The sequence below is a fragment of the Carassius carassius genome, chromosome 35, assembly GCF_963082965.1.
Source record: "Carassius carassius chromosome 35, fCarCar2.1, whole genome shotgun sequence".
Classification (NCBI taxonomy): Eukaryota; Metazoa; Chordata; class Actinopteri; order Cypriniformes; family Cyprinidae; genus Carassius; species Carassius carassius.
The window spans coordinates 20,471,925-20,499,445 of NC_081789.1; the positions used below are offsets into that span (position 1 = coordinate 20,471,925).

Consider the following 27,521-nt stretch of genomic DNA (forward strand, 5'->3'; position numbering starts at 1 on the left):
ACACTAAATATTTCTGTTCCATACATCACTACAGTCATATTATCTTTTTTTTTATCGTTGATTCTTATGTAAAGCTTGAAGGAATAGTTACCTAAAAATGAAAATTGGCTGAAAATGTACTCACCCTAAAGTCATCCAAGATGTAGACACGTTTGTTTCTCCATTGAAATTGATTCTAATAAATTTATCATTACATCACTTGAATCCAATGCATCATCTGGAGTGAATGGGTGCCGTCAGAATGAGAGTCCAGACAACTGAAAATCTTGAAAAGCTGCATGTTTGTAAGAAAGAAATCCAACAAATAGGACAGTTTTGGACTGTTTTTACTTAGAAACAATCTTAGAAACTTGATCTGTGCATATTTTTCTCCTGATTCAGAAAACAGTACTATATACACAGCCTTTTGCTTTACAAGATCATTCATTGATGGCCTGGAACCATGTGGATAACTTGTGGATTATTGTGATGCTTTTATCATCTGTTTGGACTCTCATTCTGACGGCACCCATTTACTGCAGAGGATCCAGTGGTGAGCCAGCTGTAATGATACATTTCCTCAAATCAGTTCTGATGAAGAAACAAACTAATCTACAACTTAGAGGGCCTGATGGTGAGTTTTCAGCAAAATGTCATTTTTGGGTGAACTATTTCTTTAAGCTTAATGCACAAGTTACCAGCAGACAGACATATTTATGTTTTAATATTAATAGTAGTTCTGTAATATTGTAGCAGCAGTGTTGAGCAAAAGCTTTAAATAATATAAATAAAACATCCTTTCATCCCTCATCCTATGAAATATCCCAGAGTGAAACTAGCAGTGGAATATCAGATTTCAGATTCCTGTCTGAGCTGAATATCTTCATAATGGCATGGATCAGTCCACTATCTGTGGGAACTATCAGTGTAGGCCTTAATCTAGACTCTATTCACTGCATTCTCTGCTCATTTTACTTTTTGGGAAGTGTTCCACCACTGAATCTCCATAGATGGTGAAATCCTGTCTGGGTTTTATTGTAATATACGCATCTGACGCAAGGTGCATTTTTTTGGAAACGTAAAAGCATACGCCAGAATAAAAAGCCATAAATAACGATCAACTACATGTCAGTATTTTCCTTTGTGAAATGTTCCAGTGCAGATGGTCTGGATTTGAGAGAGCAATGTCTTTTCTGTTCATCTTCCCACATTGTCTGCGGTCATCCAGCTTACTGCAAAGTAAAACCTGCTTCTCATATTTTATGAAAATGCATTAATTCAGACATCATAAAATCCTGACATGGTTTGACAAACCACAAAATACACAGATTAAATTGTGTTCTTATCTGTCTGGCTAACGTCTGGTTCACATTTGAATAAAATGAACTCTCAGACATCACATTGGGTGGTTTCATCCAAAGCTCATTATATTGTAGGATAATTTATAATGTGTCACATTAGCCCTAGGAAAACAAGAAGAGGTCACTGTCATGTCAAAGCCCAGCCAGATATCTCCAGAATAACTACAAAGTCAGTAATTAGCAAATTCTCACACTATATTTCATGCATTTTTTTAACATTATCCTCAAATACACTCTTAAAAATAAAGGCACTTTATTGCCAACTGGTTTCATGAAGAACCTTAAACAATCCATGGACACTTTCCATTCCACAAATGGTTCATTATAATGGAGAAAAAAAATGATTTAGTTTTTTAAAATGATTTTTACAGTAATAAAAAAAAAAGATTTTGTAACCAAACATGGTTCTTGTTTCTTTCATGGTTCTTTCTTCTCACTGTATAAACCCCATTTGGAAACTTTATTTTTAAGAGTGTAAAGGTACAGTATATAACAGTCAGGAGGACATATTTTTCTTCATATATTACAGTGTTTCTGTTTGATATTCTCTTCCTCCCATCAGTTCTGACAATGGAAACAATCAAAGGGTCAATGGCTGCTCTCTGATTTACATATTTCCACATCTGTCTCCAAACTCCATTACATGATGTTCATAGAGTCACATTACCTGACCAAGAACAAACACAATGCTTCTGAATGAGGTGATTTCCTGGAAGTGCGCTTCAGTGCTGAGAAAGTTGATTTATTAAGCTGCTGTTTAGCTCAACTGATCCGTTACAAACACTGAGGCTATCTTGGGTGTCATTTATTGGGCTGATCTTTCAAATACAGATTTGCTGTTTTGAATTAATCAGTTATATAAATGATTAATCATAAAATTCATCAGGTTCAAATGAATGGTCCATCAGTGTTCCATCCATTCACTATTTTTGAAGTAATAAAACAAAAATGATTGGAGTGTTCTGACAGCTTCAGTCTTTGTACAGTACCACAAAAATCCACATTTAATTCAGTGTGCTACTAGTATTTGCCAAAATATTTACAAAGAAAGTAACTGAAATCATTTTTTTGAATGTTGGTTTTAGATTAAACATATTTTCATGAATTCTGCCCTCTGTTATTTTTGTATAAAAATCAAGTTGAGGCAAGTCGTCACGTGTTTTGGTGTATGCTTATTAAATACAATATGTACCGGCCAAAATAATGATTTGATATTTTTGTATTTTATTTTATTATACACAATTGCTTTACTGTTTAAATGTTGCTGATAAGCCATTAAAGGCTGTTTAAAGGCAGGCTCAGGGACTACTTGAACTGGGGCATGTTGTCTATAAAGGTCGCCATGTGTTCAGTGACCTCTATGTTTGTCCTGAACAGTGGAAATGTTCCATCACTTTTGTGTACCCAATGATTTAAAGCATTTGTCTATACCGACTTTTAAAACTAAACCTACTCTGAGAAATATTTATTGGAGTAAAAAGTGTGACAACTAGCCTATTTAGCCCATAATCATCAAACTCACCCCAATTTGAGTGACCTCAAAGTAGATAAACACTCACAGTGTTTGAAATGAATGCCAGTTAAGCATCTGTCCAAGTGCTGGCAGTCTAAGATGTGTGCATAAGGCTCATGTGACGATCTAAAGGAGGAGGAACAGTATCATCAGCCTCCCCTCAGCGGACGCTCACGCGCTCGGCTCTACTGCACAGCGCACGTGAATTCTGCGCGCTCAGAAGTGTATTCACCGGGCATCTTGGCACAAGTGGCTTGTTTTCTTGTCTTGAAGGATGACTTCCCGTCCTTTATGCTGAGGACTGCTCGGAACTTACTCTAAAGAGAGATATTATTCATGAAACCAGCAAGAAATGAAGATGAACCTTGTGAATTGTTTGGCTCTTCTCTTAGTTTGGCACGCGCACGCGGTAAGAAATCTACTTTACCTGCTCCGGTACTTCTGAGTCACTCAGCCTCAGGTGTGTGCCTTCAACAGTCAATATGGGTAAAGTGTTGTCATGAGGGCCTTAATACATTAAATATGAAATTTGATTGAAACGTCCAAATAAAACATATCGAGTTTTCTCTACTTCAATGATGTCCTCATACTTATATATTATAAAACCAAGCTAGCATGTTTCAGGTATGTATCAACTATATAATGTATGTAGATTTACTAAGGGTTTGAAGGGTTTAAAGGTCACGTCGAATTGTCACGTATTTTATGTTATATTTATAGTTTTATGCAAATGTTATGCTATACAAATCATGAAAGTCAGCTTTTATCAGCTTACAGTGGTCAAACTGGTTTTGGAATATGATGGTTGGTTTGTTATTGGTTCAAGGTCGTTTGCCAGGTTGATCTCAGCCCTGCTAGATCTATCATTAAAATCTGCTAACCATAAATGACCAGCCTGGTCTAGCTAGAAATTATGTCAAAACCAGTGGTTCTTCAGAAGAAAACGCATCGGCTACTGTTTAGTTTTTTGCGAATCATTTTGTTTTTTGTTATTGCTTTACTTTTTAAAAAGTGTATAATAGGCTGTTTAATGTCAGGCTTATTGGAGCATGTTGGGTCAACATGCATTTAGTGAGCTATATCTTTTTTTCCTGGGCACTAACAGTGGAAATATTTATTTATTTATTGCTTCAAATACTTTAAAGTATGTGTCTACAAGTTATACACTCCCCCCCCCCCCTGATAAATATTAATTGAGCACAAACAAGCCACGTTTTCTTCTGCTTTCAGCAAAAAAAAAAAAAAATTGCGGATTTTATGTGTAATCTAAAGTAACTACAAAAAGATTTTTCTTTTTTCTGCAGAGCAAGCAGGCCATTAAGGTTAAAAGTGCAAAATTTCTATTGTAATTACATTTGGTTTATTGATCTTTGCTTTGCAACAACCTCTCTGCTTTCATTCCTGCTTGTGCTGTTCACTCTTATATAGTTTAAAATTAAATTATAATTTAATTGAGTCTCAAATATGTTAAAAAGAGGCATAACACAGTATTTTAAAGGGACGGTAAGAACTGGGTCAGGGCTATTCTAGACAAGATCTCTGTAGAGATTCAGGTGTTTTGCCCAAAGGGGTCTCATGAAAAGATTCATCAGGGCACGAGCTACTCAATTTCATCCTGTGCAGAATAAACTGGTGGCATGCAGACAAATAAAAACTTAGGCCTATATGCTTTTTATTTTTGATGGTTTATAAAGGCTATTAACAGTCTCATAAAATTTGAACTTTGTATGTATGGCACAAAATGAATGTTAGATATACTAACAACCAAATAAAATAAATGTAATGATTTATAATGCATTAAAAAGTGAAAAAAAATATATATATAAGGTAAAGTGTCTAATAACAAGCTGCAATATCTGATGCATAAAAAAACAGATAATACAAATGAGCAATTAGAATACATTTATTGTGGTCTTTATGCTTAAAACAAGTGATAAATAGCTAATGTTCAAGATACATTCTCTGAAAACAAGTCATATAATCTCATTCAGTTTTACTTCTAATGTTAATTTTTGTTGTTTTAAGATACCAATCCCAAGTAAGATTTTTTATTTTTCAGTGTAAATTGCAAGATATTAATAGTTTAGATGCAGGAAAAACGATGCACCATCAATAAACTTGAATACGCTATTGTTTACAAGCCATTGCTTTTAATCTCGTTTTAAATAAGACAAATCTTATCTATACAAAAGTCCATTAACCAGTTACTTATCTTGTAGATCATTGAGCTTCTCTTTGTGACCTTGATTAAAATGCAACACTCTGTTTCCATATGGCTGCATCCCCATAGGCACAGATACACCATGTAACACACAAACTCGACGTTAGTATGCTGGAGAATTCAAATGTAACATGTATATCTGTGTAGTTTGTCTTCTGCAGGGATTATGATACTCTACAGTCTTTGTCATGGATTAATAGAGAATGCACGCAAACGTAATTGTTTTGTGTGCAGCAATTCTTATATTTATATAAAATAACATTTTGTTGTTGTACTACTTTTTTAATTTACAGGGATTTGAAAGCCCATGGAATTTCTGTTTCCCAAAAATCCCTAAAACTAGGTTTTCAATCCGTGGATCAAGAGCTATCGTCAGACACTGAAGACATATTACACAGAGATCCCATCAAAGCTCAGAGAGGAAGTTGTGTATGGTTGTGCTCTATTAGAATTCAATCCATTCAATCCCTGACCAATTTCATACAGCAAGATTTAATGCCAGTTTTTATTTCGCTACTCCTCGTCCTCCTGGGGTTTGAAGGTATCGTATTGTATTTCTGTGACAGGCTTTTGTGGTTTTGCGAAAAATGCCACTTTTTATTTCCCTCTAAACACAATCCCAGCCTCCTATGCTGTACAAAAAACTTTTCCACTAAATACTTTGAGTACTCATGAATAAATAAAAAAAAACACAAAATGATTCATGAAACAACAAAAATGTAAATAGCCTATGTGTTATTCTTCTGATAGTGGTTTAGGTTTTAAATGACAAAAAAACGACAATAATCATCTAGGAGGTGTTTTTCTACTTAATACTGTGAGTAATCACAAACAAAGAATTTCTACATTGTTTATGATAGTAATACCATAGCTTTTTGTGTGGAACACAACTGTTTAAACAAAGCGATAAAATCTCTGAATGCTTTTGACCTTGAAATGCATTTCTTATTCTCGTTGAGAGAGTGTTTTTAATTACTTTTAAAGCGATCCTTTATGCTCTAGTGTGAGAAATGGAAAGCTGGTTTGCAAACTGATAACAGTTGCACAACTGCTTTTCACCGTAAACACGAGACCACACGTTCTCAGATGATCAGTTGATGATATTTGCAAAGTTTCATGCTTTCCAGCTGATCCACTTCAGTTCAGTAAAGGTCCGCCAGAATCCAGCTTCTCCTCGTGCAGCTTAAGTCATCTTGACTGTGTCAGCACAGAAACACTGTCAAGCAACAGAAGAGATAGTAAATATGTTTAACATTGTAGGTTGAAACCTGAAAAGTTCAGAGCAAAACAATGTTTTATTCACTAACCACTTACAATCCAGTTGAACCAGATGCTGAATGTGCTGTGTTTTGTCATTGTGTCCACTGAAAATAAAAGATTAGCGACCACATTTCATTGTACTGTAAGTAAATTTTCCCCATGACCTTCAAATAAATAGTTGTCCTAAAAACACATGGAAATGAGTTTGTGTTGGCAATTACTCCAGTGGGGTATGAGCGAGCAGGAAACTGTGTCACATGCACAGCGCTACAGAAGGATGCAAAAGGATATTGCAAACAAATAGGGTGACTGAGTGACATTACCGACTGAGTGACATTACAGAGGTCATCTTTGTTTAAAGAGGAAAATGCAATGGACATGCTGCCACTCCAAATGTGACTGTAAATGTTATGGCTACTTTGGCCTCTTTCATAAATTAAGTAGATGGGGTAAGTTGTCACAAGGGCTATACCTCCTTTGTGACAACTTGCCCCAGCCTCTCTAATATATGAAAGAGGCAGAAGTAACTGTAACATTTCACTAATATTTCAGTTTTAATTTATTACTTACAATATCTGTTGGTTAAAACAAATAGTTTCCTTTTTTGTATGTAGTATCATTTTTAACTGTTTAAATGTTGCTGAAAAACTTATAATAGGCTTTTTAACAGCAGGTTGTGACAACCTACCCCATACATAGACACCATTAAGTTGGATATGGGATGTTGTCACAAAGATCAACTAATATCTTTTATTTTCTTCATTAAGAATAGACACATTAAATTGATCATAAGGGATAGTAAATACAGTTTTAAGCAGCAGAACTGTTTTCAATATTAATTATAATAATAAAAAAATAGTTCCTTGTGATGCACTTTCCTCACAAATTTCATTAAAATATGATGTACAAAAGGAGCTCATTTGGATATTTTTAGTAGTGCTGAGATGGTTGAATTCAGTTTTTGATAATCCATACTGAATTCATTCTGTGTCAGAAATCAGTGAAAAAATTCAATGTCAAATGTGTTTTCGAGTCGGCTGTAATTGCTCTCAGCCTGAGTTAATCTCAGCCAGCATGCATTTGCCTTGACAGTAAAAATCTAGAATAATCCTGATGCAATCACTCATATCATTAGTGTGCATGGCGATCTTGCTAGCTGTGATATAAGAAAGAAAGCCCAGCTTGAATGAGTATGACTGCTCCCGTCAAAGATGTAGCTCAAGATTTTGAAAGACATGAACAATGTCAGACTTAAAGTGTAAGCTTATGTCCTCCTCTGATCTGAGGCTGATTTGACTCCATGCTGTTCACTTAAAAAAACCAGAAGCCAAAGTGACTAAGAGCTTGCAAACACATACATAAGACAATGACCTTGCGTTAAAAACATTCAGGTTTAAAAATGTCAAATTCTTTTTTAAATACATGTTCTTAGTCTCTTTGAGGTCAAACCGAATGCTCGTATTTTACATTTTTAAAAACAGCCTGTATTTTCGGAATTATTTTTTCCAGGTTTCTTATGCAAATATGATCCATGGCTGAACACCAACTGATGAGATCTTTAACTGATGACTTCATGTGACTCTGGTTAATTCCCTTGATATTATTACAGTTCTTATAATAGAGGATTTTTAGTCCATCAGTTGAGCAGGCTTTGTGGCGGCTCTTTGATCACAACAGCTTTGAGTTCAACTGTGTGATCAGTCATTTCAGATGATGTCACCAGAAAGCCGTCCAAACTGAGTTAGCAGTTCAGCACTGCCTTACTTAAAGCACTGATTCAGGTGACAAACCTTTTGATGTTTATGTGGATCCATAAGCTTAGGCTGCATGTCTATGGAAATATGTATTTTTATGGAAGCCAGGGTATTTGTAGTTAACTAAAACTAAAACCATAAAATGTTACTTGAAATAAAATACTTGAAATGTCACTTTTTCACTTTTTCATGTAGTTGCCAAGGCTACATTGTTCATCTGCAGTGAATGGGTGCCGTCAGAAAGAGAGTTCAAACAGCTATTAAAAACATCTCAACTCCTAAAAGCAACGTGTTTGTGATGAACAAATTGATGATTTTTAACTTAGCAATTTGTTTTTGATTAAAACTGTTGTTTCCAGCTAAAATACAAGTCCTTTGTATATAATATTGATTTCTCCATTGAGAAATCCAACTTGTTTGAATCAGGAGAGAAATATGCGTGCAGTAGGTCAAGCACTGTTTACAAGCACAAACAGTCTAAAACAGCTCCAAACAAAATCAATTTTTCACTGGAGGAAGTGTTATGAATTATGGACTAATATTTTGAATCCGTAAATTTTCAGAAAATGTAAATTTTTGGTTGAACAATACCCCAAAATACCTATAAAAAATAGTCGTCACCAGTAGTCTCGTGGTTAGTGCATTGATATACAGCTCCACTGCGCTCATGGTGACCCAAGGTTGACTCCTGTCTTGAGGTCCTTTTCTGATCCTGCTCTCCTCTCTTCACCCAGTGCTTTCATGTCATCACTCTACTGTCCTATCCAAATAAAAAAAGCATTAAAGCCCCCAAATAACTTAAATAAATAAAATAATACCTATAATAGTATCCCAGTGATACGAAAACAACACTGAGACTACTTTTGTTACTACTTGGAAGGGAGTAGCATTGAGATCATATGGCTGATTTTCTTCCCTTTGCCCCCTAAGGTCAACGCGAGACATGCAAACTGTCACTTTCTGTATGAGCTGCAGATGGCTGAGAAGGAATGTTTGGACATGCTGGCAGATGAGCTGCCTCCGCACACTCAAGGTACTGTATTAGTGCGTGTGTGAGTGCACACGCACGTTACATCATCTTCTAAATCCACTTACAGCATCCGTTATGTACAGTATTTTGATTGGCCAGAATGTGAAACAGCAGTTCACCTGGCAATCTTTAAAAGATGTGTAGTGTTCTGTGTATTTGTGTCATGTTCCTCATAAACAATACAGTGGAATAGATGTGAATGAGCTCTCGCCACATTGTTTGTCCTACATAATCAGTTAATGTCTCGTTGTTCTTCTGTCGGCATGCAGTGTTTGCTTTGACAGATGTAGAATCACATTTACTGTTGACTGATAGCGGTTGAGTTGTAGCCTTTAAGCTCAATGTTGAATTAGATGTTTATATTGTATGGAATAGACATGATCCATATATGGAAGCCCATTTCCTTCTTTGGGTAACTTTTTCTCACAATTGTGACTTAATTTCTTGATTTTGTTATTTTAAACTTTATCTCACAATAACCTTTTTAATGTTTTTGAAAAAAGCCTCTTGGAGCCTGCATTGATCTTATAACAATTTAAAATAACTTTAATTTAATATATTTAATTTATTACTGCAATGGCAAATCTGAATTTTTAAGAATCCATTACTCCAGTCTTCAGTGTCACATGATCTTTCGGAAATCATTCTAATATGCTGGTACTCAAGTAACATTTTCTTTATCAGTGTTAAAAACTGTTTTGCCACTTAATATATATATATATATATATATATATATATATTTTTTTTTTTTTTTTGGATCCTTATACATTTTTTCTATGATAAATAGAAAGTTCAAAAGAATAGTATTTATGTGAAAGAGAAATCTTTATTTGAAAGAGAAGCATTGTAAGTCTTTATTTCCACCCACTTTTGAACAATTTAATATATCCTTGCTGAATAAAAGTATTTATTCCAAAGAGAAATCTTATAGACTCCAAACATTTGTATGTGATATTATACTTCATAAAGTGATTTAACCAAACCAAATTGATCAAAGTTAGAAGATATATCACTTTTTTAACGGAACAAAGATACAGAACTCATAGTATTGATATGAGACCTTTAAGATCCAACGTTGAACCTTTTAAAACCCTAGATGTTTCAGTGAAGACTGTGTTTCAAAGGACTTTTGAACATTTCCTCCTGCTTTTTCCCAGCTCATATTATCGCTGGTCATTGGCCATAATCACATACCCAGCTGTCCATAACCCTGGGGGACCACCTTCGTCATTTGCTTATTTATCTGTCAATTCTAATATTAAACTTCATTTAAAAGAAGAAGCCAAACTCACTAATAATATTCAGTCATAGAGAATCCATTCTTTACTTTTAAATGTTTGTTGTGTGTTGTTCTTTATGCTTTGCTTCCATTTTAGAATAAAATCAGAAGTGTGGGAACGACCCTGCTTTGCTTTGTTTGCCTTTTTGACAGTTGTATGGTGTCCATCAGTGGACAGATGTTCCAATTAATGGTAATTATTTGGCAGTACATACACACAGGACTTGACTATTTGAATTGGCGAAATGAGTGACAAATCCCTTTGGAGATGACTGCAAAAAAGCTGTTTGGACCACTTAATATATCCCACATTTCTGATGGTTCATAAAAGGGCAAAGTGGACGGAGCACTGACCAATCAGAGGCAATGTTTACTGTCTCTTAAACAGTGCTTGATGAGTGACGTATTTTCTCTTAGTTTAGATTCCTTATTTTCCCTTAGAAACGACCAGCTGTTTCAGAGAAGACACAGCTGTCTAAAGGAATAGTTCCAAATAGTGAAAATTGGGTCATTATTTACAGTCCAAACCTGCATGACGTTTTTCTTCTTCTTCTTTGGAACACAAGATTAAATTGGCAAGTTTTAAACAGCAGTGTATAATAAAATAAAATATTTTGTACTTCCCACTCTTTTCCATATACAGACAAGGAATGAGCGATTGGCCTTTAAAAATAACGTAAATGTATCATACAAGTGATTGATATGACTTGTACATTATATTCCAAATCCAAATGTGCTATATAGTGTTCTACAGAAGAAGAAAAATATATATATATACAGATTTGGGACATGGTTAGTAAATTATAACAGAATTGTAAACTTTCAGGTCAGTTATTCCTATAGTTCATAAAGGACTGCATGTCCTCTTTGCTGTTATGTTTCTGAGAGCATTTGGATGTTGTAGATGATGATGTATGGTGGTGTGATGTCATTGTCAAACCTCTTTGACCATCTTTCTATTTATGTCCAGACCTTCACAACACACTCATCTGACTGCAGATGCTGGAATGTGTTTTGTCCCTGTTGGCCGGTCTCAGGAGATCCAGTGATTTTACCCTTTTTTATGTTTTATCTAACCTATCTGTAGTGTGTATGTGTATGTGTATGTATCCGTATGTATCTAACAAATGCTAAATGAAAAGCAAACTTGGATGATATTTGTAGGGTTATGTTAAAAGAGAAAACGTATTCAAGTACACTCAACACATAAAGCAGAAAGACTTTCAAGAACATTAGTCAATAAATGCGGATCTTATCCCAAACTAAACATTTTCCCAGGTTCCTGTCAAACACATGTCAAGTTTCTCACATGCATTGCTGCACTAATTTTGCTGAAAGTTCTGCTATTTCAACAAATTTTAAGAACCAGATGTGTTAAGCTTTTGTATTGTTTTCTGTTTCTATGGCCTTACAGGTTGCAGGGGGATGTGGGACAATATTTCTTGCTGGCACCATGCTGACATTGGAGAGGTGGTCCACAACACCTGCCCTGTTGTACTAAAAAATTTGTTCACCAGAGATGGTAAATTTTACTTTAATATTTGCAAACTGTCATTTATCCATTTTAACATGATGCTGAGATCTAAAATCAGCTGATACCAGTAAATTAAAAAAATGTATAGTATTGGTTGTTACACACGTTGTTGCTCTTTAAAGATATTATGCTCAAACAGTGCTTATGACTGATGACCTTTGATTTGGCCTGCCATGCAATATAACAAGAGGAGGGGGAAAAAAATCAACTGAAGCATATCTTCCTTTCCCATTTTTGAATTTATAATTTAGCTTTTATTTAATTTAATTTTTGAAATGTAAAAAAAAAATATATATTTTTTTTTATTGTTTAATTATTTAAATTTAAGGGATAGATTACCCAAAAATGAAAATTATGCCATTAATTACCTTCATGTTGTTTCAAACCCTTAAGACCTCCTTTTATCTTCCAAACACAGATTAAGAATTCCAGAAATTACGGTTGAACCACTGATGTCATATGGACTATTTTAATGATTTCCTTACTACCTTTCTGGGCTTTGAACGTGATAGTTGTGTTGCTGTCTATGGAGGGTCAGAAAGCCCTTTGATTTCATCAAAAAAATCTTAATCTGTGTTCTGGTTTTATGGGTTTGGAACAACTTGAGGGTGGGTAATTAATAACTTTCCCTTTAATAATTGAATTTAATTAATTTCAGTGTAAAATATTTGGATATAATGCAACATTTACTTTGGTAAAGTTAGATTTTTGGCCGTTTATATAAAAAAATTTGGGCCCTGTCTTAAAGAAACTTCAATATATATATTTCAAAACCTTCCACTTTTTTGGACGTAAATGAAGAAATAGTTTACAGTCTTTCAAGAACTTGCAGATTCTATTTTGTAAGTACCTCAGAGAGCTGTCCTTTATAAACAGATGTCTAGATGTTCTCAAAAGGGTTTCATCAGTAAATATACAAACCAAAACAGGTCGTTCTATGGCATTAAGCTTTAAAACCCTATTTTATGAAGTTTATGATTAGCTCTGCTCATATGCACGCAGAGCAGATAAGTAATACAGTGGGGAAAATATTTATTTAATTACCTGCTGATTTTGTAAGTTTGCCCAATTAAAAAGAAATGAAGGGCCTGTAATTTTTATGGTAGGTTTATTTTAACAGATAGAGACAGAAAATCAAATCCAGAAAAAAACACATTATATAAAGGTTAGAAATTGATTTAAATTTCAGTAAGTGAAGTAAGTATTTGATCCCCTACCAGCCAGCAAGAATTCTGGCTCCCACAGATTGGTTATGTGGCCATGTGGAACACAGATTGGTCCTGCCTCTTTAAGAAGTAAGGATGATCATGAGAAAGGTGAGGGACCAGCCTCAAACTACACAGGAGGAGAGGAGCTTGTTAATGATCTTAAGTCAGCTGGCAGTCACCAAGCAAACCACTGGTAACCCACTACCGTGCATTGGACTGAAATCGCCCGCAAGGTCCCCCCGCTCAAGAAGGTACATGTACAGCCCTGTTTAAAGTTTGCCAAAGAACATCTAAATGATTTAGAGAAGGCTTGGGAGAAAATGCTGTGGTCAGATGAGACCAAAATTTACCTATTTGGTATTACCGTGACCCGCCATGCTGACAATGACTTCAAGAACACCATCCCTACAGTCACGTACAGAGGTACAAACATTATACTTTGTGGCTGTTTTTCTGCTAAAGGTACAGGACAACTTCATCGCATTGAGAGGCAAATGGACGGAGCCATGTACTGTAAAATCTTGGACGAGATCCTCCTTCCCTCAGCCAGAACACTGAAGATGAGTCATGGATCGGTCTTCCAGCATGACAATGACCTGAAACATACTGCTAAGGCTACAAAAGAGTGGCTCAAGAAGAAGCACATTAAGGTCAAGAAGGGGAACAGCCAGTCTCCAGACCTCAATCCTGTAGAAAATCTGTGGAGGGAGCTAAAACTTCAAGTTGCCAAACGACAGCCAAGAAATCTTAAGGATTTAGAGAGGATCTGTAAAGCATAGTGGACCAAAATGCCTCCTGAGATGTGGGCAAACCTGGTGACCAACTACAAGAAACGTCTTACATCTGTCCTTGCCAACAAGGGTTTCTGCACCAAGTACTAAGTCATGTTTTGCTTGGGAATCAAATGCTTATTTCACTCACTGAAATCCAAATCAGATTCTAACCTTTATATATTGTTTTTTTTTGTATTTTTTTGGTTAATATACAGTCTGTATACGTTAAAATAAACCTACCATAAAAATTACAGACCCTTAATTTCTTTGTAAGTGGGCAAACTTACAAAATCAGCAGTGGAGCAAATAAATGTTTCCCCACTGTATACTGTTCTTATTTTCAAATTGAAGGCCAGCTTTTTGTAAATGTGCTGATTTTGAGCGTGCATGTGTGAGTCTGAGTAAATTAATGAGTAAGGGAATATACTGAAGGCTGGAGTGAGTGAATCATGTCTTTCCCCTTCTGCTCGGACATGCTCATTGACCCGTGGATTTGAGCCGATGGCACAGAACCAGCACACCCTTTCTTCCCTACAGAGAAGTTGTCTGTCAAGCTCCAGATTGTGGGAGTACATAAAGCCATGATTTCCCAATCAGGCTATTTCCAGCTCTTGTGAGCTTTCTAACCTGCTGGCTCAGAGAGGTCATGTTGGAACACATGAACACATGGTGCCACTGGATATCCACAGAGTTAAGGAGCCAAATTAGCCCAGAACATCTGGAAACACATGCAGACCTGTGGTTTTTATAGCACACGATTATCATTTCCAATCAAGCTTTCTAATGTATGGCTGAACTTTTCACAGATGAATCACTGTCATCATCATCAGCATCATTTATGCTCCATTAGCTGTTACCCCAGATATTATCTGCTGTTTTCCCCCCTAAAGTAACTCTTAAAAAAAACCTTCTCAATCCGGTGTTCGGAGGGATATATTTCCAATCATTTGAGGTTAATGGATTGTAAGGGCTAGAACAAAAGGTCTACTTTTCAGAAGTGTACTTTTCCACTTTCAGCTTTTACATTAATACTGGGGGTTGTAAGGAATATTTATTTTGAAATATTTATTTCTGAACAGATTTGGGGGGCATTTTATGCCTTTTATTTCAGTAGGACAGTAAGTGGACAGGAAGCAAATAGGGAGAGAGAGGGGGACGGGATCGGGAAAGGTCTGCAAACCAGGACTCAATCTCAGGACCCCCGAAGTGCAATAGCACTGCAAACATTTATTTATATTATTACGTTTATTTATGTATAATAAACAGAGCAGCGGTGTCCTAATAAAGAGAACACTGTATATTTATAAAGGCAAAAAACATCCAAAATAATTGCTCAAACTAATTGTAATAAATAGTAATATACTTAGTAAATAGTAATTAACTAAACACATAAAAACGAAAACTTTGTTTTTTGTTACTTTTTTGTTACTTGAAACTTTAACTGAAATAAAATCAAATATAAAAAAACCTTTTAACTTATTTTATTTCCACTTATTGCTGAAACAACATTTCACATTTTCATTTAGTTTATCTTGATGTACTAAACTGAATTTAAATTTAAATAAAACTGAAAAAAAGTTAACAAAACAACTACAATTTTAATACTTTAAAATATTATTAAAAACTGTAATATTATTAAAAATGACTAAAATAACCCTGATATGTGTACCATTCCCAATATTTATTTATTTATTTTTATTTTTGTTGTTGTTGAAAGAAGTCTCTTATGTTCACAAAGGCTCCATTTGATTAAAAATTTAATATTTTGAAATATTATTACAATAAAAATATATATTTTAACATATTTAATAGTCATGTGGACTTTTTGCATCAAAATAAAAAAATAAAAAAATAAAACCCATGGGTTACATTATAGCAGTACAACGGTCTTCTCTACAGTAGCCCTCTGAAGGACTTAAAAATGACTCCACATGTATCCTTTCTTTGTTACTAATGTGATGTTAGATGTGAGGGTTTTGGACTGATGTCCCATGCACATAATGCATAGTATCTGTCTGTCAGGCTTGTGCTGCACAAAGGTCTGACTCTGCGCCCTTTGCTTTTGTGTCCCTGAATGGCAGTTTGACGCAGCAAAGCTGTCCCGCATTGTGCTCCCGCAAGGCACTTATGCTCCTGGACAAATGCATGTTTGATCACCGTTCTTACTATTTGAATTCAAGATGAGAGCTCACATGGTGATGTACATTATAGCAGTTAGCACTTTTATCATAAAGCCTGAATCTGTCTGTTTGCACAGACAGCCCCTTTTGTTGTGCTCATGTGTGTGTTTGAGTTTCTGTACACACGTATGTTCTGATCTGCATGGATGGGTGTGTGTGAGCATGTGTGGGTGTGTATTTGGGGGGTTTGTTTCAGGCTGCACACGGACAAAAATAAATCTCCATGTTGATACATGTCAGGAGAGTTTACATTCTCTGTCTCTAGCAAAGTGCTCTACTGTGATGTAGTTGTGCTCGCCCTCATATTTGGCCCGATGAAATGCCGTTAAATATTAATTCTGCTTTCCTCAGTCCTAAAATATACATAAAACATATTCATGTCATAAGAAGCTCTGAGTTACACATTCGAAGTAGTCGCACAAAGTGTTTTCACAATCACATAGTGTTGATGTTAGTAAATATACAGTTATCTTTGGCTTTTGCAGGTCAGAAAAGTCCTCTCCCTGATTTCCCTTTTTTTTAAATAATCCATTAAATTCTCATTAAAACTGATGCCAATTTTTTTTTCTCTGGGAAAAATGTTTTACAAAAGTATCTCTAGGGAAAAAGCTTGTTTCCACCACAAGGAACAATAAATAAAGGATAAAAAAATAAAAAAGATAATTGCTTTTATAATAATAAATAATAGGTAATAATATTTTTCTCACAATTCTTTTTTTTCTTCTCGCAACTGTGAATTTATAGCTCACAATTCCAAGTTTTCTTCTCCGAATTGTGAGTTTATATTTTACAAGTCTATTTTTATATAGAGTATTTTTTGTGAAAAACAAAATCTGAATTTTAAGAATAAGAAGTCACAATTAATTATATTACTTTTGTTCTTTTTTTACTTTTTTACTCCATGGTGGAAATGGGCTTTATATATATATATATATATATATATATATATATATATATATATATATATAGATAGATAGATAGATAGATAGATAGATAGATAGATAGATAGATAGATATACATTGTGAAAAGCGTTGGACTAATCTAATTTGCTTCTTACATTTTTACATTACAAATAGCAAAAATACATTTTCATAATGATGAATTATAAATTAGATAATTTGATAAATTAGAATTAGAATGCATTTTGTGTTTTATAACAAATAAATATAATTATACAACTTTTTCATATTTTTTCAATAGCTTTCAGGTAAATCAACCTATAGTTTGTTTACTTAAACAGGTAGTTGTCTCTGCCCATTCAACTGGGATAGAATAAAGCTTTTTAACATGTATTATCTTTAAATTACATTGTTCTGTTGTTCTTCTTCTGTTATCCAGTGCTATTTTTAAACCAAATGTTCAAAAATCTATGTTGCAGCCTACTGGTTTTCTTGTCTGTTGGGTGTTGTAATGTTTGGTTGATGTTTAAATGTTCATGTACTCTTTGTTAGCCTGCCAGCTGCTCCTCTTCAGGTGTAATGGTGGTCATTGATGCAATGCAATGTGTAGGAGGCTGTTGTTTCGTTACTGAGAGTATTAGCAAGCCTACACGCAGACACTTTAATGCATGAAACAGAAATATTCTGTATTTATACTTAACAGCCTCTGCCTCTCAGCCTTGACTGAATGCATCAGTGATGTACAAAGCTATCCCACTATCACTGGTGCCATATGGATTTTATATAATATATTAAAAGTATTTAAAAGTATAATGTAGCTGGAAATCACACCTAAAAAAAGGCACAGTAAAAAAGGGCCTTTCCACTCTACAATCAAAAGGAAAAATATATAAAAAATATATTTTGCTCAAAAAAGAAGCCTATTTTTAGGACCATTAAGATTTTTGCATGCCATATTCAATGCACATTCAAAGCCTAGAATCTCATTATGAGCAGTCTCATTAACATAACTTGAATTTTTTTTTTATATTACCATGCTGAATAAATACATTGAGTGTAAATAATATTTGTTTTTACTTTCCTTAAATCAAATTTAAAATGTTAATAATGTTGATTTTCATTAAAATCCCTTATGTTTGAACAGTAATTGATGAATGAAATCCATTTAATTAGCATAAAAGTAAAGGCAAAAATTACAGTAAAACTTAAAGCATTATTTTCTTTAAATGTTATTGCTTTTCTTTTGTCTTTTGATTTTGGGTGAAACATTTCTTGGTAGGTTATATGTTGAGCTTTACTCTATTCTTGATTAATTTCTTTGATTAGCTTATTTCTGTGTTTAGTTTTCTCTGATATCTCTGGGCTTTTGACGATGTGCACCGTTGTGAAGCATTGCTTACCCAAACCCTCACTAATGCTGGCTGTCAGTCTAAATTGCTGTTAATCTCTCTGATAAATTGGCTGTTAACGAAGCAATGTCTGTTTGTTCTAGGCATCATTAAGAGGAACTGCACTATGGAAGGCTGGTCCGACGTGTATCCCAGCATCCGGAACGTTTGCTTTGAGCCCCCCTCGAATGAAGAAAAGGTGAGTGACTAAATTCTGATTCTGTCAGTAAGGGGTGTTTGACTGTAGATGGTGTTTAAGATCATTGTGTTTACCACCCTGAAGGAGCTCCGCGTGAATAGCATTGGTAACGGAAGATATTTTGTCTGAAAGGCACTGTTGTTCCCTCCACATGTGCTACAACCACAGAAAAATCTGAGGGCACTTCAGGACCCTGAACCTTTTAGTGCCCACTATCTAGCCTGAATCTATGCCAGCTGGGACCACCTTTGGGGCAGAGACTGTGTTTGTGTGCATTTGGAAATGTGAGTGCACACATGCATGCGTGTGTGTGTGTGTGTTCATGCGTGTGTCTGCATGAACAAACAATCATAGAAAGCACTAGAGTTTTAAAAGAAAGCGAGCAGCTGGCTCAAGTGTATTTTCATGGGCTTTCAACCATTGCTCTCCGTATTATATTTCTCAGGATCCCGAATTTAGAGACAAATGATTTTAGATGCATTTGAAGCCAAAGAAAAAGAGCAGATGATAAAAGAACCAGAAGAGAGAGGTACTTTAGTTCTTTTATGTTAGCAGAATATGAAAAAATATAGAAATGTCCAGAAACATGTAACATTTGGTCTTATTACAAAACTAGATTATCTCGGTTCATCATGAAACAGCCAATCGCTCGTGAAAGTTACTGTTTTATCCTGCGATTGTGCTTTAGAGATAATCATGTGCTGCTGGAATGGAGGGAATCTCTGCAGGAAGTGAACCATAGCAATGCCAGTGTCAAGACAGACCCTAGAGCAGAGGAGTGAGCCGAATCATTTGGAGTTCACAGGATTTTGGGAAGTTTTCATTTATTTGTTCTGCAAGTGTTCTATATTTGGTGGTTAGATCTACAAATGTATGGTTTTAGAATTGTACTTTATATTAATTCACATATTGCAGGGCTTGTAGTTAACTTGACATTCACCAAACAACAAATGTTAGTAAAAAAAAAAAAAGGATTGCCAATTAGCTGGTTTCTAAAGAAACTTTGACATAAAACATAGAATATAGTAATTCAATGTTATTGTCAGAATTATAGGCTGACCCCTGCTGATGTACAGTAAGTGTTAGTTACTCAAATCAAACCATGTACTAAAGAAAGCGTGCACATAATAACGATTTTTAAAATGATTATTTTCTTCTGAACTCAAAGTTGTGACATCTAAGAACAATGCTCCTCATTACATTTATTCATTTTTCATTTAGCTGACGCTTTTATCCATAGCGACTTACAATTGCTATATATGTCAGAGGTCGCACGCCTCTGGAGCAACTAGGGGTTAAGTGTCTTGCTCAGGGACACATTGGTGTCTCACAGTGGATTGGAACCAGGGTCTCTCACACCAAAGGCATGTGTCCTATCCACTGCGCCAACACCACCCCTCAGATACTCAGATTAAACCTCCAAATTGAAAGTATTACAAAAACAACACAGATAAATAATGGAATTTTAGGAAAAATACACTACTGTTCAAAAGTTTGCAATGGTAAGGTTTTTGTTTTTGACAGAAGTCTTCTATGCTCACTAAGGCATTTAGTTGATTAAAATTGCAGTAAAAACGGAAATATTGTAAAATAGTATTACTATTTAAAATACTTGCTTTCTATTTTAATATATATTTAAAAGTGTAATTTATTCCTGTGATGGCAAAACAGAATTTTCTTCTGTCACATGAACCTTTAGATATCATTCTAATATGCTGATTTGGAGCTCAAGAAATGTATTATTATTATTTTTGTGGAAACTTTGATAAATTGTTTACAGGATCCTGTGATGAAAGGGGGGTTTCTTTATTATCAGGAAAATGTGTATCTGATTTTCCTATTAATGAGCTGAATTGTAACGGAGCTTTCTGGGATTTATTTTACATTTATTCATAAGCTGTAATAAGTGAAACATCTGGCAATGTTATGATGTTCTTTCTTCACTGCCATTATAAATGCATCAGGGGACATCCCATAAACTCAGCTCACCTAGCCTTAATAGGAATGCGAAATAGACATTTTCCCTCACAAGCATGTAAGCTTTAGTCAAACATGTCTTTTTATAAGTCATGAGATGTTTTTAGCTCATTCCCATGGCCAGTTTTGACATAAGATTTGTTGACCAATTGAGTCTTCATGGCATTATTTATAAAATAAATGCTCTTAATAGATCAGTTCTTTTTTTCAGGGGTAGGCAGTTCTGAGAATGCAGGGAACATGAGGAACGTTTGCCACATTGTATGTTGAAGGCCTTATGGAGAAACGGTCATTTTGACAAAAAAGAAACGTCTCTAACATAATTAGATGAAACCCTCCTGGAATACTAACTTAAACAGCTGTCTGAGGGAAAGAGCAGCATTAAGCACATAAACTAAATAAGGATTTAAATGCAAATGTTAAATATCTTATATACCCCGTTTAAGTTATGATGATGAATAAATGTCCTATTAAGTATTAAAATGTCCCAGATTAACACAAGTTCAGCCAAGGCATTCTGATTTTAAAATTGTGCAATTTAATAAATTATGATGCAGAAATGTCTAGTCTTAGTTATACACCAAAATGACATTAAACTGCACCAGGGGAATTACTGTATTTCTGAGAGAGCAAATGCTTGACGATGACAGGACTCAAATCTGCTTTAACTCAAGAAAGTTGAAATGAAATCAGCTATTATTAGAGAGATTCTCTATAAAAATGCCAGCATGTGTGATCTATATTCCTTGCTTCTGTCATGAGCGTGTAGTTTTGGGCATTCATGGACACGTGTCATCTCCAGTAGCGAGGACAAGCACCTCTTATAGCTCAATAAACAGTCCTGTGAAGTACAGTGAGTTGTCAGTGTGACTTGAGGTGATACCTAGGATCAGAGCAGACATGCTGACACATCGGCCTGCTCTGATTGGCTTTATGTTGAAAGGAGATGCGTGCCGTGACTGAAGCAGCCTTGAAATGGTGCAAATCAGCCTGTCTGAGGCTATAGACACAAAAACAGGATGATCCAGCATAGAAATTGGATTTGAACTGAATTTCATTGCAACCTGTTTGACATCTCTGAAAACAGAACAACAGATTTGCTTCACATATACAGTAGCTTGGGCATATATATATATATATATATATATATATATATATACATTTTTCCCTGCTTCAGAGAGAATTGTTTTTATTAAATAAATGAAATTAAAGGATAGTTATGACTTTTCCACCTGATACATTTATTTACTGTAATTATGACTTTACATGTATATCACACATATTTGCCACATATGTGACTTCATATTTTCATATTTTCTCATAATTAACTTTATCTTACAATTTTCATCAATTTTCACAATTTATTTCTCATTGTGACTTCACTTTATATCTCTCCACAAATATATGTTTTTTTAAACTCTCTCTTTATCACCCTCCCCCCTATTAATTAATTCATTAATTAATTCAATCATTAATTCATTTATTCTGTTCAAAGGTTTGGGGTTAGGAAGTTTGCTGCTCAAGAAACATTTCTTCTAAGTAATGTTAATGTCGTGCTGCTTAATAGTTTTGTGGAAACTTTTTTTTTTTCATAATTTTTTTAAAATAGTATAATACTTATAATAAATACAAATATAAAATGATATTCATACATAATATATATATAAACAATTGAAGTTTCATTTACTTTTTTGCCTATACATGAAATACATAAAAATATTAAACCTTTTTCTAAAATTACAAATTAAATCTAGTGTTAATTGTACAGTAGCAAATCCAGTCTATGTAAATGAGCTCAGTTATGATTGGCTAAACTCTTTGCTTCTGACCAACTCACTGTGATTTATCAGAGTGGGCCATACAAGGAAAATCTTGTTTTATGTTTAACTTGCATATTGTTCTTTAATGTTTAGAGAGACGGTATGTCTCCCTTGAAATGTTTTCCGTCAAAATTATCGCAGATGGACTTTTGACATCACCCAGAGTTCAACACGTGCTCCGCAGTAAGACGGTTGGCAGCCGTGCGTTTTGGGATGCTGCCCAGATGACTCTACGCTGCTCGTTTGAGCGATGAGGGGACAGTTCGCTGTTTTTCATTCTGATCTTGTGTCGGGGGAAATGAAACATTAAAGCAATTTCCTGAAGGTTAGAAAGACAGTAGCAGAGGGCACATTCCCATCCTCTCAGAGTTCTCTGGTGGAAATTAGCAAAGATGACTAAAGTCATCCTCCTAAGGCGTTAGTAAAAACACTGATCGACCTTGAGTCAAACCTGTCTGAAATCTGATTTCTTGAGCCCCGTTCTGCTTCACTTCAAAGAAGTCCTGCCCCGGGACACTTCAGAGAAATTAAAACAAGCCCGCTGATGAATTAAATTGGACATTGATCTTCTAACCTTGGGCTATTGATTCTGTTTAAAAGGACACCTGATATTAGTTTTAGGATTCACAGCAAAAGTGATATCACCTGATGAATGTACACATATATTAGGCCAGGTTGTCCTTCACACTTAATTTAATACATTAGAGTGGAGGTTTTATTTAACTTAAATGATTTATTCTTCAGAAGAGACAGAGGCTTTTAATAGGTTCTGGCTTTGATTTGTCAAAACATGTAATTTCTGTGTCACCAAATGGAATTTTAAAATGAATGACTGTTTTCAGATAGATATTTTCTGACAGTGCACTTTTCAACCTCTCATTTTAACATTAAAGTTGAGGAACATTACCTTAAAGTCTAAACAGACTACTTAGACATCATCTAAATAATACTCACCTTTTTCCAGGGCATTGGGTCGCATGTTGAAGTCCAAGTGCCATATTAGCGTCACATTTAATTTGAAATTCTCCAGAAGTTTTCCATGGGCATTTACTGAAACACATTCCACATCCAACAATAAATAATTGACTGTCTGAAGAAGGAAACGATCCTTCATCTCATCCAAAGCCAGCACAGAGGCTGGTTTCTGTCTCCTCCTTTTAACTGCTGCAGCTCTTATAACCTGCACATCACTTAGTTGTTTATAGATAGTGTATTTCATACTAAGCATATAATACAGCGAGTAGTGGGACTAGACAAAAAATATCAACCACCAGTTTTACTTCTGTATTCAGATGAGTGTTTTCTTCCCAAACTAGATTGTTTGTCAGATTTAAAGTCTTTTCTTTTTGTTAAATAAATATAGAAAAAAAATCTCTCATTGTTCCAGAAAATGTCAATAAATTGATGTATTAACTATTTCAATATTGATAGTGGGAAAGTCATTTATATTAATTGTGAGTTTCCCAAATGTGGCCATAAAATATTTGACCTTTTTTGCTGTTAGTTTTTTTTTCTTCTAAAATCAATTCTGGTTGACAACAGTGTGAAATGAAATAAGACATGATATTGGAAGAAAATCAAGAAAACAATAAATAATTTATTATTATTATTATTATTATTATTATTATTATTGTTATTATTATGTGATCAGAGCACTTAAAAATGTATATTTTATTTATTCCAGTAATGTAATTTAAATTAAATAATAATATTTAAAAAATCTAAATATGTAATATCTTTACATCTCTTTTTTGATTAATTTAACGTGTACTTTAGGCTTGACAAAATTATAATTAACTCCAATTTTTATAAGTAGCTCATTTTAAACTTTCTGTATTATTTTAGTGTCTCACACTGTGACATACAGCACTTAATTTTGCACTAAAAAATAAAGTTATGAATTGTTAGGCATTTATATATACATACATACATTATACACTATACATACTGTAAGTTTTGTCATTTAGAATCATACAATCACAAATATATTATGCAATTATGACCTAAAAGCAAATCAAATAACAAAAACACACTGACATGCACACACCAGGACAAAAACACTCTAAATGGACAGAATAACCAAATGTTGTAAAATATCCCTCTCACGCTAAATTTCGTGCGCTTTATGTTTAAAGAAGCACAGGAGGAATGTTCCTGGTGTTGAGTGGGTCTGTGGCTCCAGAGTGCCAGGTTGTAAGTCAGACTGAAAGAATGCTGTTTATGGGGGATGAGTCTGTCTGAGCTTCATCACGCTCTTCCATCACCAAACAGCCGCCTAGCCAACTAGCCATTTCCATGCTTATTAGTCACCCTGTCATCCTTGATCCGTGAGAGAATTCACAATTAGCTTGTGTACATTATTTCATCACATTTAAAACCTGGCATAGGTCTTAAATGCATTGCTTGTACTGCTAAGTGGTGTAAATGGAATGTTTTAGTTTTAGATGTTTTGTATATGCTATACTCATTTAATGTAGCAACAGTGCTGTTGACATTTAAAAAGAAATTGATAATTATATACAATTTTTTTTTTGCAGTGATAGGAGTTCAAACTGGTAGGTAAGAGATAAAACATGACCAAAAGGGGATTTTTCCCCCCTACTTATTTTGTATACAGTATATGGAAATTTGGGTAGTCTGGGATATAGATTTTGTTTAACTTGAAATGAGTTCACATACCCAGTTTTATTTTATTATTTTAATGTAAATGAAATGAGACCCAAATATATAGTACACTTTTGTTTTTAAATAAATGAAATACAATTGCAGCTGGAAAGCCATGTTTTAACCATGCATTTCTGTTGTATGGAAATGGCAGCTTTAACATTTGTTCTGCTAGAAAAAACAAAGGTATGATTTTTATGCATCACATGCGTGGGCTGGTGATGACAGAATTGAAATGTTCTGAGGAATGTGCAGCACGATTGGACTAGTCAAATTTAGACATGCTCTTGAGTGATTTTTGCCATAGTGATTTAGACAGAGCTTTCCAGTACCTACAATAATCATAATTTTTGTAATATTTTTTTTCAAATAACTTTTATTTTATCTATTCATTTTTTTATTTTTTTAGTGGAACAATAGAGCATAATGCTTTAGATCTCTTGGGGGAATAGCTAAATTTTATGTCTGGTGTCTTAACCCCACTAAAAATAAAATATTGCAAATACAAAGCGTTTCTCAAATGTTGTTTCTCTTTCTGTCCAGCTTGTTTTCTACACGGTGATGAAGGCCCTTTACACACTCGGACACAGCCTCTCTCTCATTGCACTCATCACTGGCAGCACCATCCTCTGTCTGTTCAGGTCTGAAACAGAGCCTTAAATAATTCCAGTAGTTATGTCTGCTTTATATTTCTCTACACTTTGTATGGATGGATGAGCCTCCCTTATATTAATTGTAATCGTTGAGGAGTCAAATTTGGCAGGCTTCTGAACGACTATATTTAAATAAATGTGACATTGCGTATAAACATTATGCTTGGCGCTTGGTTTTTACCCGATAGTGTTTATCTAGCTGGAATGAAATTATTAATTTAAGAAGTTGTCTGGATATGTGATGAATGGAACAGTGCTTAAGACTCTCTACATTTTTCTCACAAACTAACCATAAGCACAATTAAAATAGAAAAGAGGCCATATTTATCTACAGGTCTGTCTCGCTCCAACAGAAAACTCCACTGTACCAGGAACTACATCCATCTGAACCTGTTCTTCTCGTTCATACTGAGGGCCATCGCTGTGCTGGTCAAAGATGCCATTCTGTTTCCCCCCGAGAATGTAGAATGTACAAAGCAGCCATCACTGGTGAATGAATCCATCCATCCACAGGATCCGCAGGTAAATTAATATCATTTAAATGTAAAATAAATAAATAAATTATTCAGAAAGGGCTGGTTTAAATGAATCAAAAGTGACAGTAAAGACATTTAATGTTATAAAATATTTATTTTTTACATTTTCTTTTGAACTTTCTATTAATTAAAGAAACCAAATAAATATATATCAATGTTTTCACATAAATATTAAGCAATTGCTTATAAACTGATAAGAATGGTCAGAATTGAGATATAAGCTCTCAATTACCTTTTTTATTTTTATTTCATGGCAGATACCAAGAAGAAACTGAATTTTAAACTCAGAATTCTGAAATGGAAACTTGAATTTGTGAGAAAAAAGAATCACGATTCTGAGAAACAAAGTGTGATAATCAGATAAAAATTTGCAATTATATTTTTAAAAATGAGTACGTCTTTCCATTGTTTCATTAGTATCAGATGAGCATATTAAATTCATTTCTGAATAACGGCTGCTGAAAATTCAGCTTTGCCATCATAGAAACAAATTACCCTTTAAAATGTATAAAATAGAAACCTTTTTTTTTTTTTTACTGTATTTTTGTATCAAATTAATGATCAAAATGAATGTAGTGTAAATAAGTTGCTTCTTTCAAAAACATTTTAAAAATCTTATCAACCCCGAATTTTTGAAAAAATATTATTTCAATATTTCTGCTCAATTACTGACACAAAAAGACAACACCATGTCAGTTAGTCTTCCATTGTTTGGGCAAACAGACATCCCATTCCCATTCCTCACAGCATTGGTTGCCCAACCAGATGCCTCAAATGAGCAGAAATGTTTGTTCACCTAGAAATGGCTGTCTGCACACATTAAAGTGGGATTTGAGACTAACATCGAAAAAATTACACACTTTACCTTTAAGGGTCTGAACTGAGCTAAGCCAAGTTACATGCATAGACAACTTAACACATTTTATGATTCATCAGTTTTAAAAGGTGGTTATTTCTGTCATTACAGACCCTAAAAACCCAAATCTGTGTTCACGTTTGTTTGTTTGTCACACTCTTTGGCATTTCTGAGATACATATAGTGCACATTGAAGTTCTCTGTGCTTGTTTTTAGATTGGTTGCAAGGCCAGCCTGATCATCTTCCACTACTTCATCATGGCAAACTTCTACTGGTTGCTGGTGGAAGGGCTCTATCTACATACTCTACTGATGGTCATCTTCTCTGAGAACAGACACTTCATCATTTACCTCCTCATTGGCTGGGGTAAGTCTTCATTAGAAACACTGACCTTTTCAAGCTGTTTCCGTTTCCAAAACCAATTGTTGCTTTTCA

The 27,521-nt window shown here is 34.5% G+C and overlaps 1 protein-coding gene across 2 annotated transcripts in view; it reads left to right on the forward strand.

The window, feature by feature from the left end:
- The first annotated feature begins 3,013 nt into the window (after window positions 1–3,013).
- LOC132116203 (vasoactive intestinal polypeptide receptor 2-like) overlaps window positions 3,014–27,521 on the forward strand; it is a 29,459-nt gene continuing 4,951 nt past the window's right edge. Inside the window, exons 1-7 of one of the 2 annotated variants that reach the window (XM_059524888.1) lie at window positions 3,014–3,262; window positions 9,019–9,121; window positions 11,812–11,919; window positions 18,485–18,579; window positions 25,584–25,681; window positions 26,047–26,182; window positions 27,302–27,452. In XM_059524888.1, the coding sequence (XP_059380871.1) occupies window positions 3,206–3,262; window positions 9,019–9,121; window positions 11,812–11,919; window positions 18,485–18,579; window positions 25,584–25,681; window positions 26,047–26,182; window positions 27,302–27,452 (748 nt within the window). In that variant the 5' untranslated portion in view covers window positions 3,014–3,205. Of the gene's footprint in view, window positions 3,263–9,018; window positions 9,122–11,811; window positions 11,920–18,484; window positions 18,580–25,583; window positions 25,682–26,046; window positions 26,216–27,301; window positions 27,453–27,521 lie in introns of both variants that reach the window. The other variant, XM_059524887.1, reaches the window with a different exon arrangement.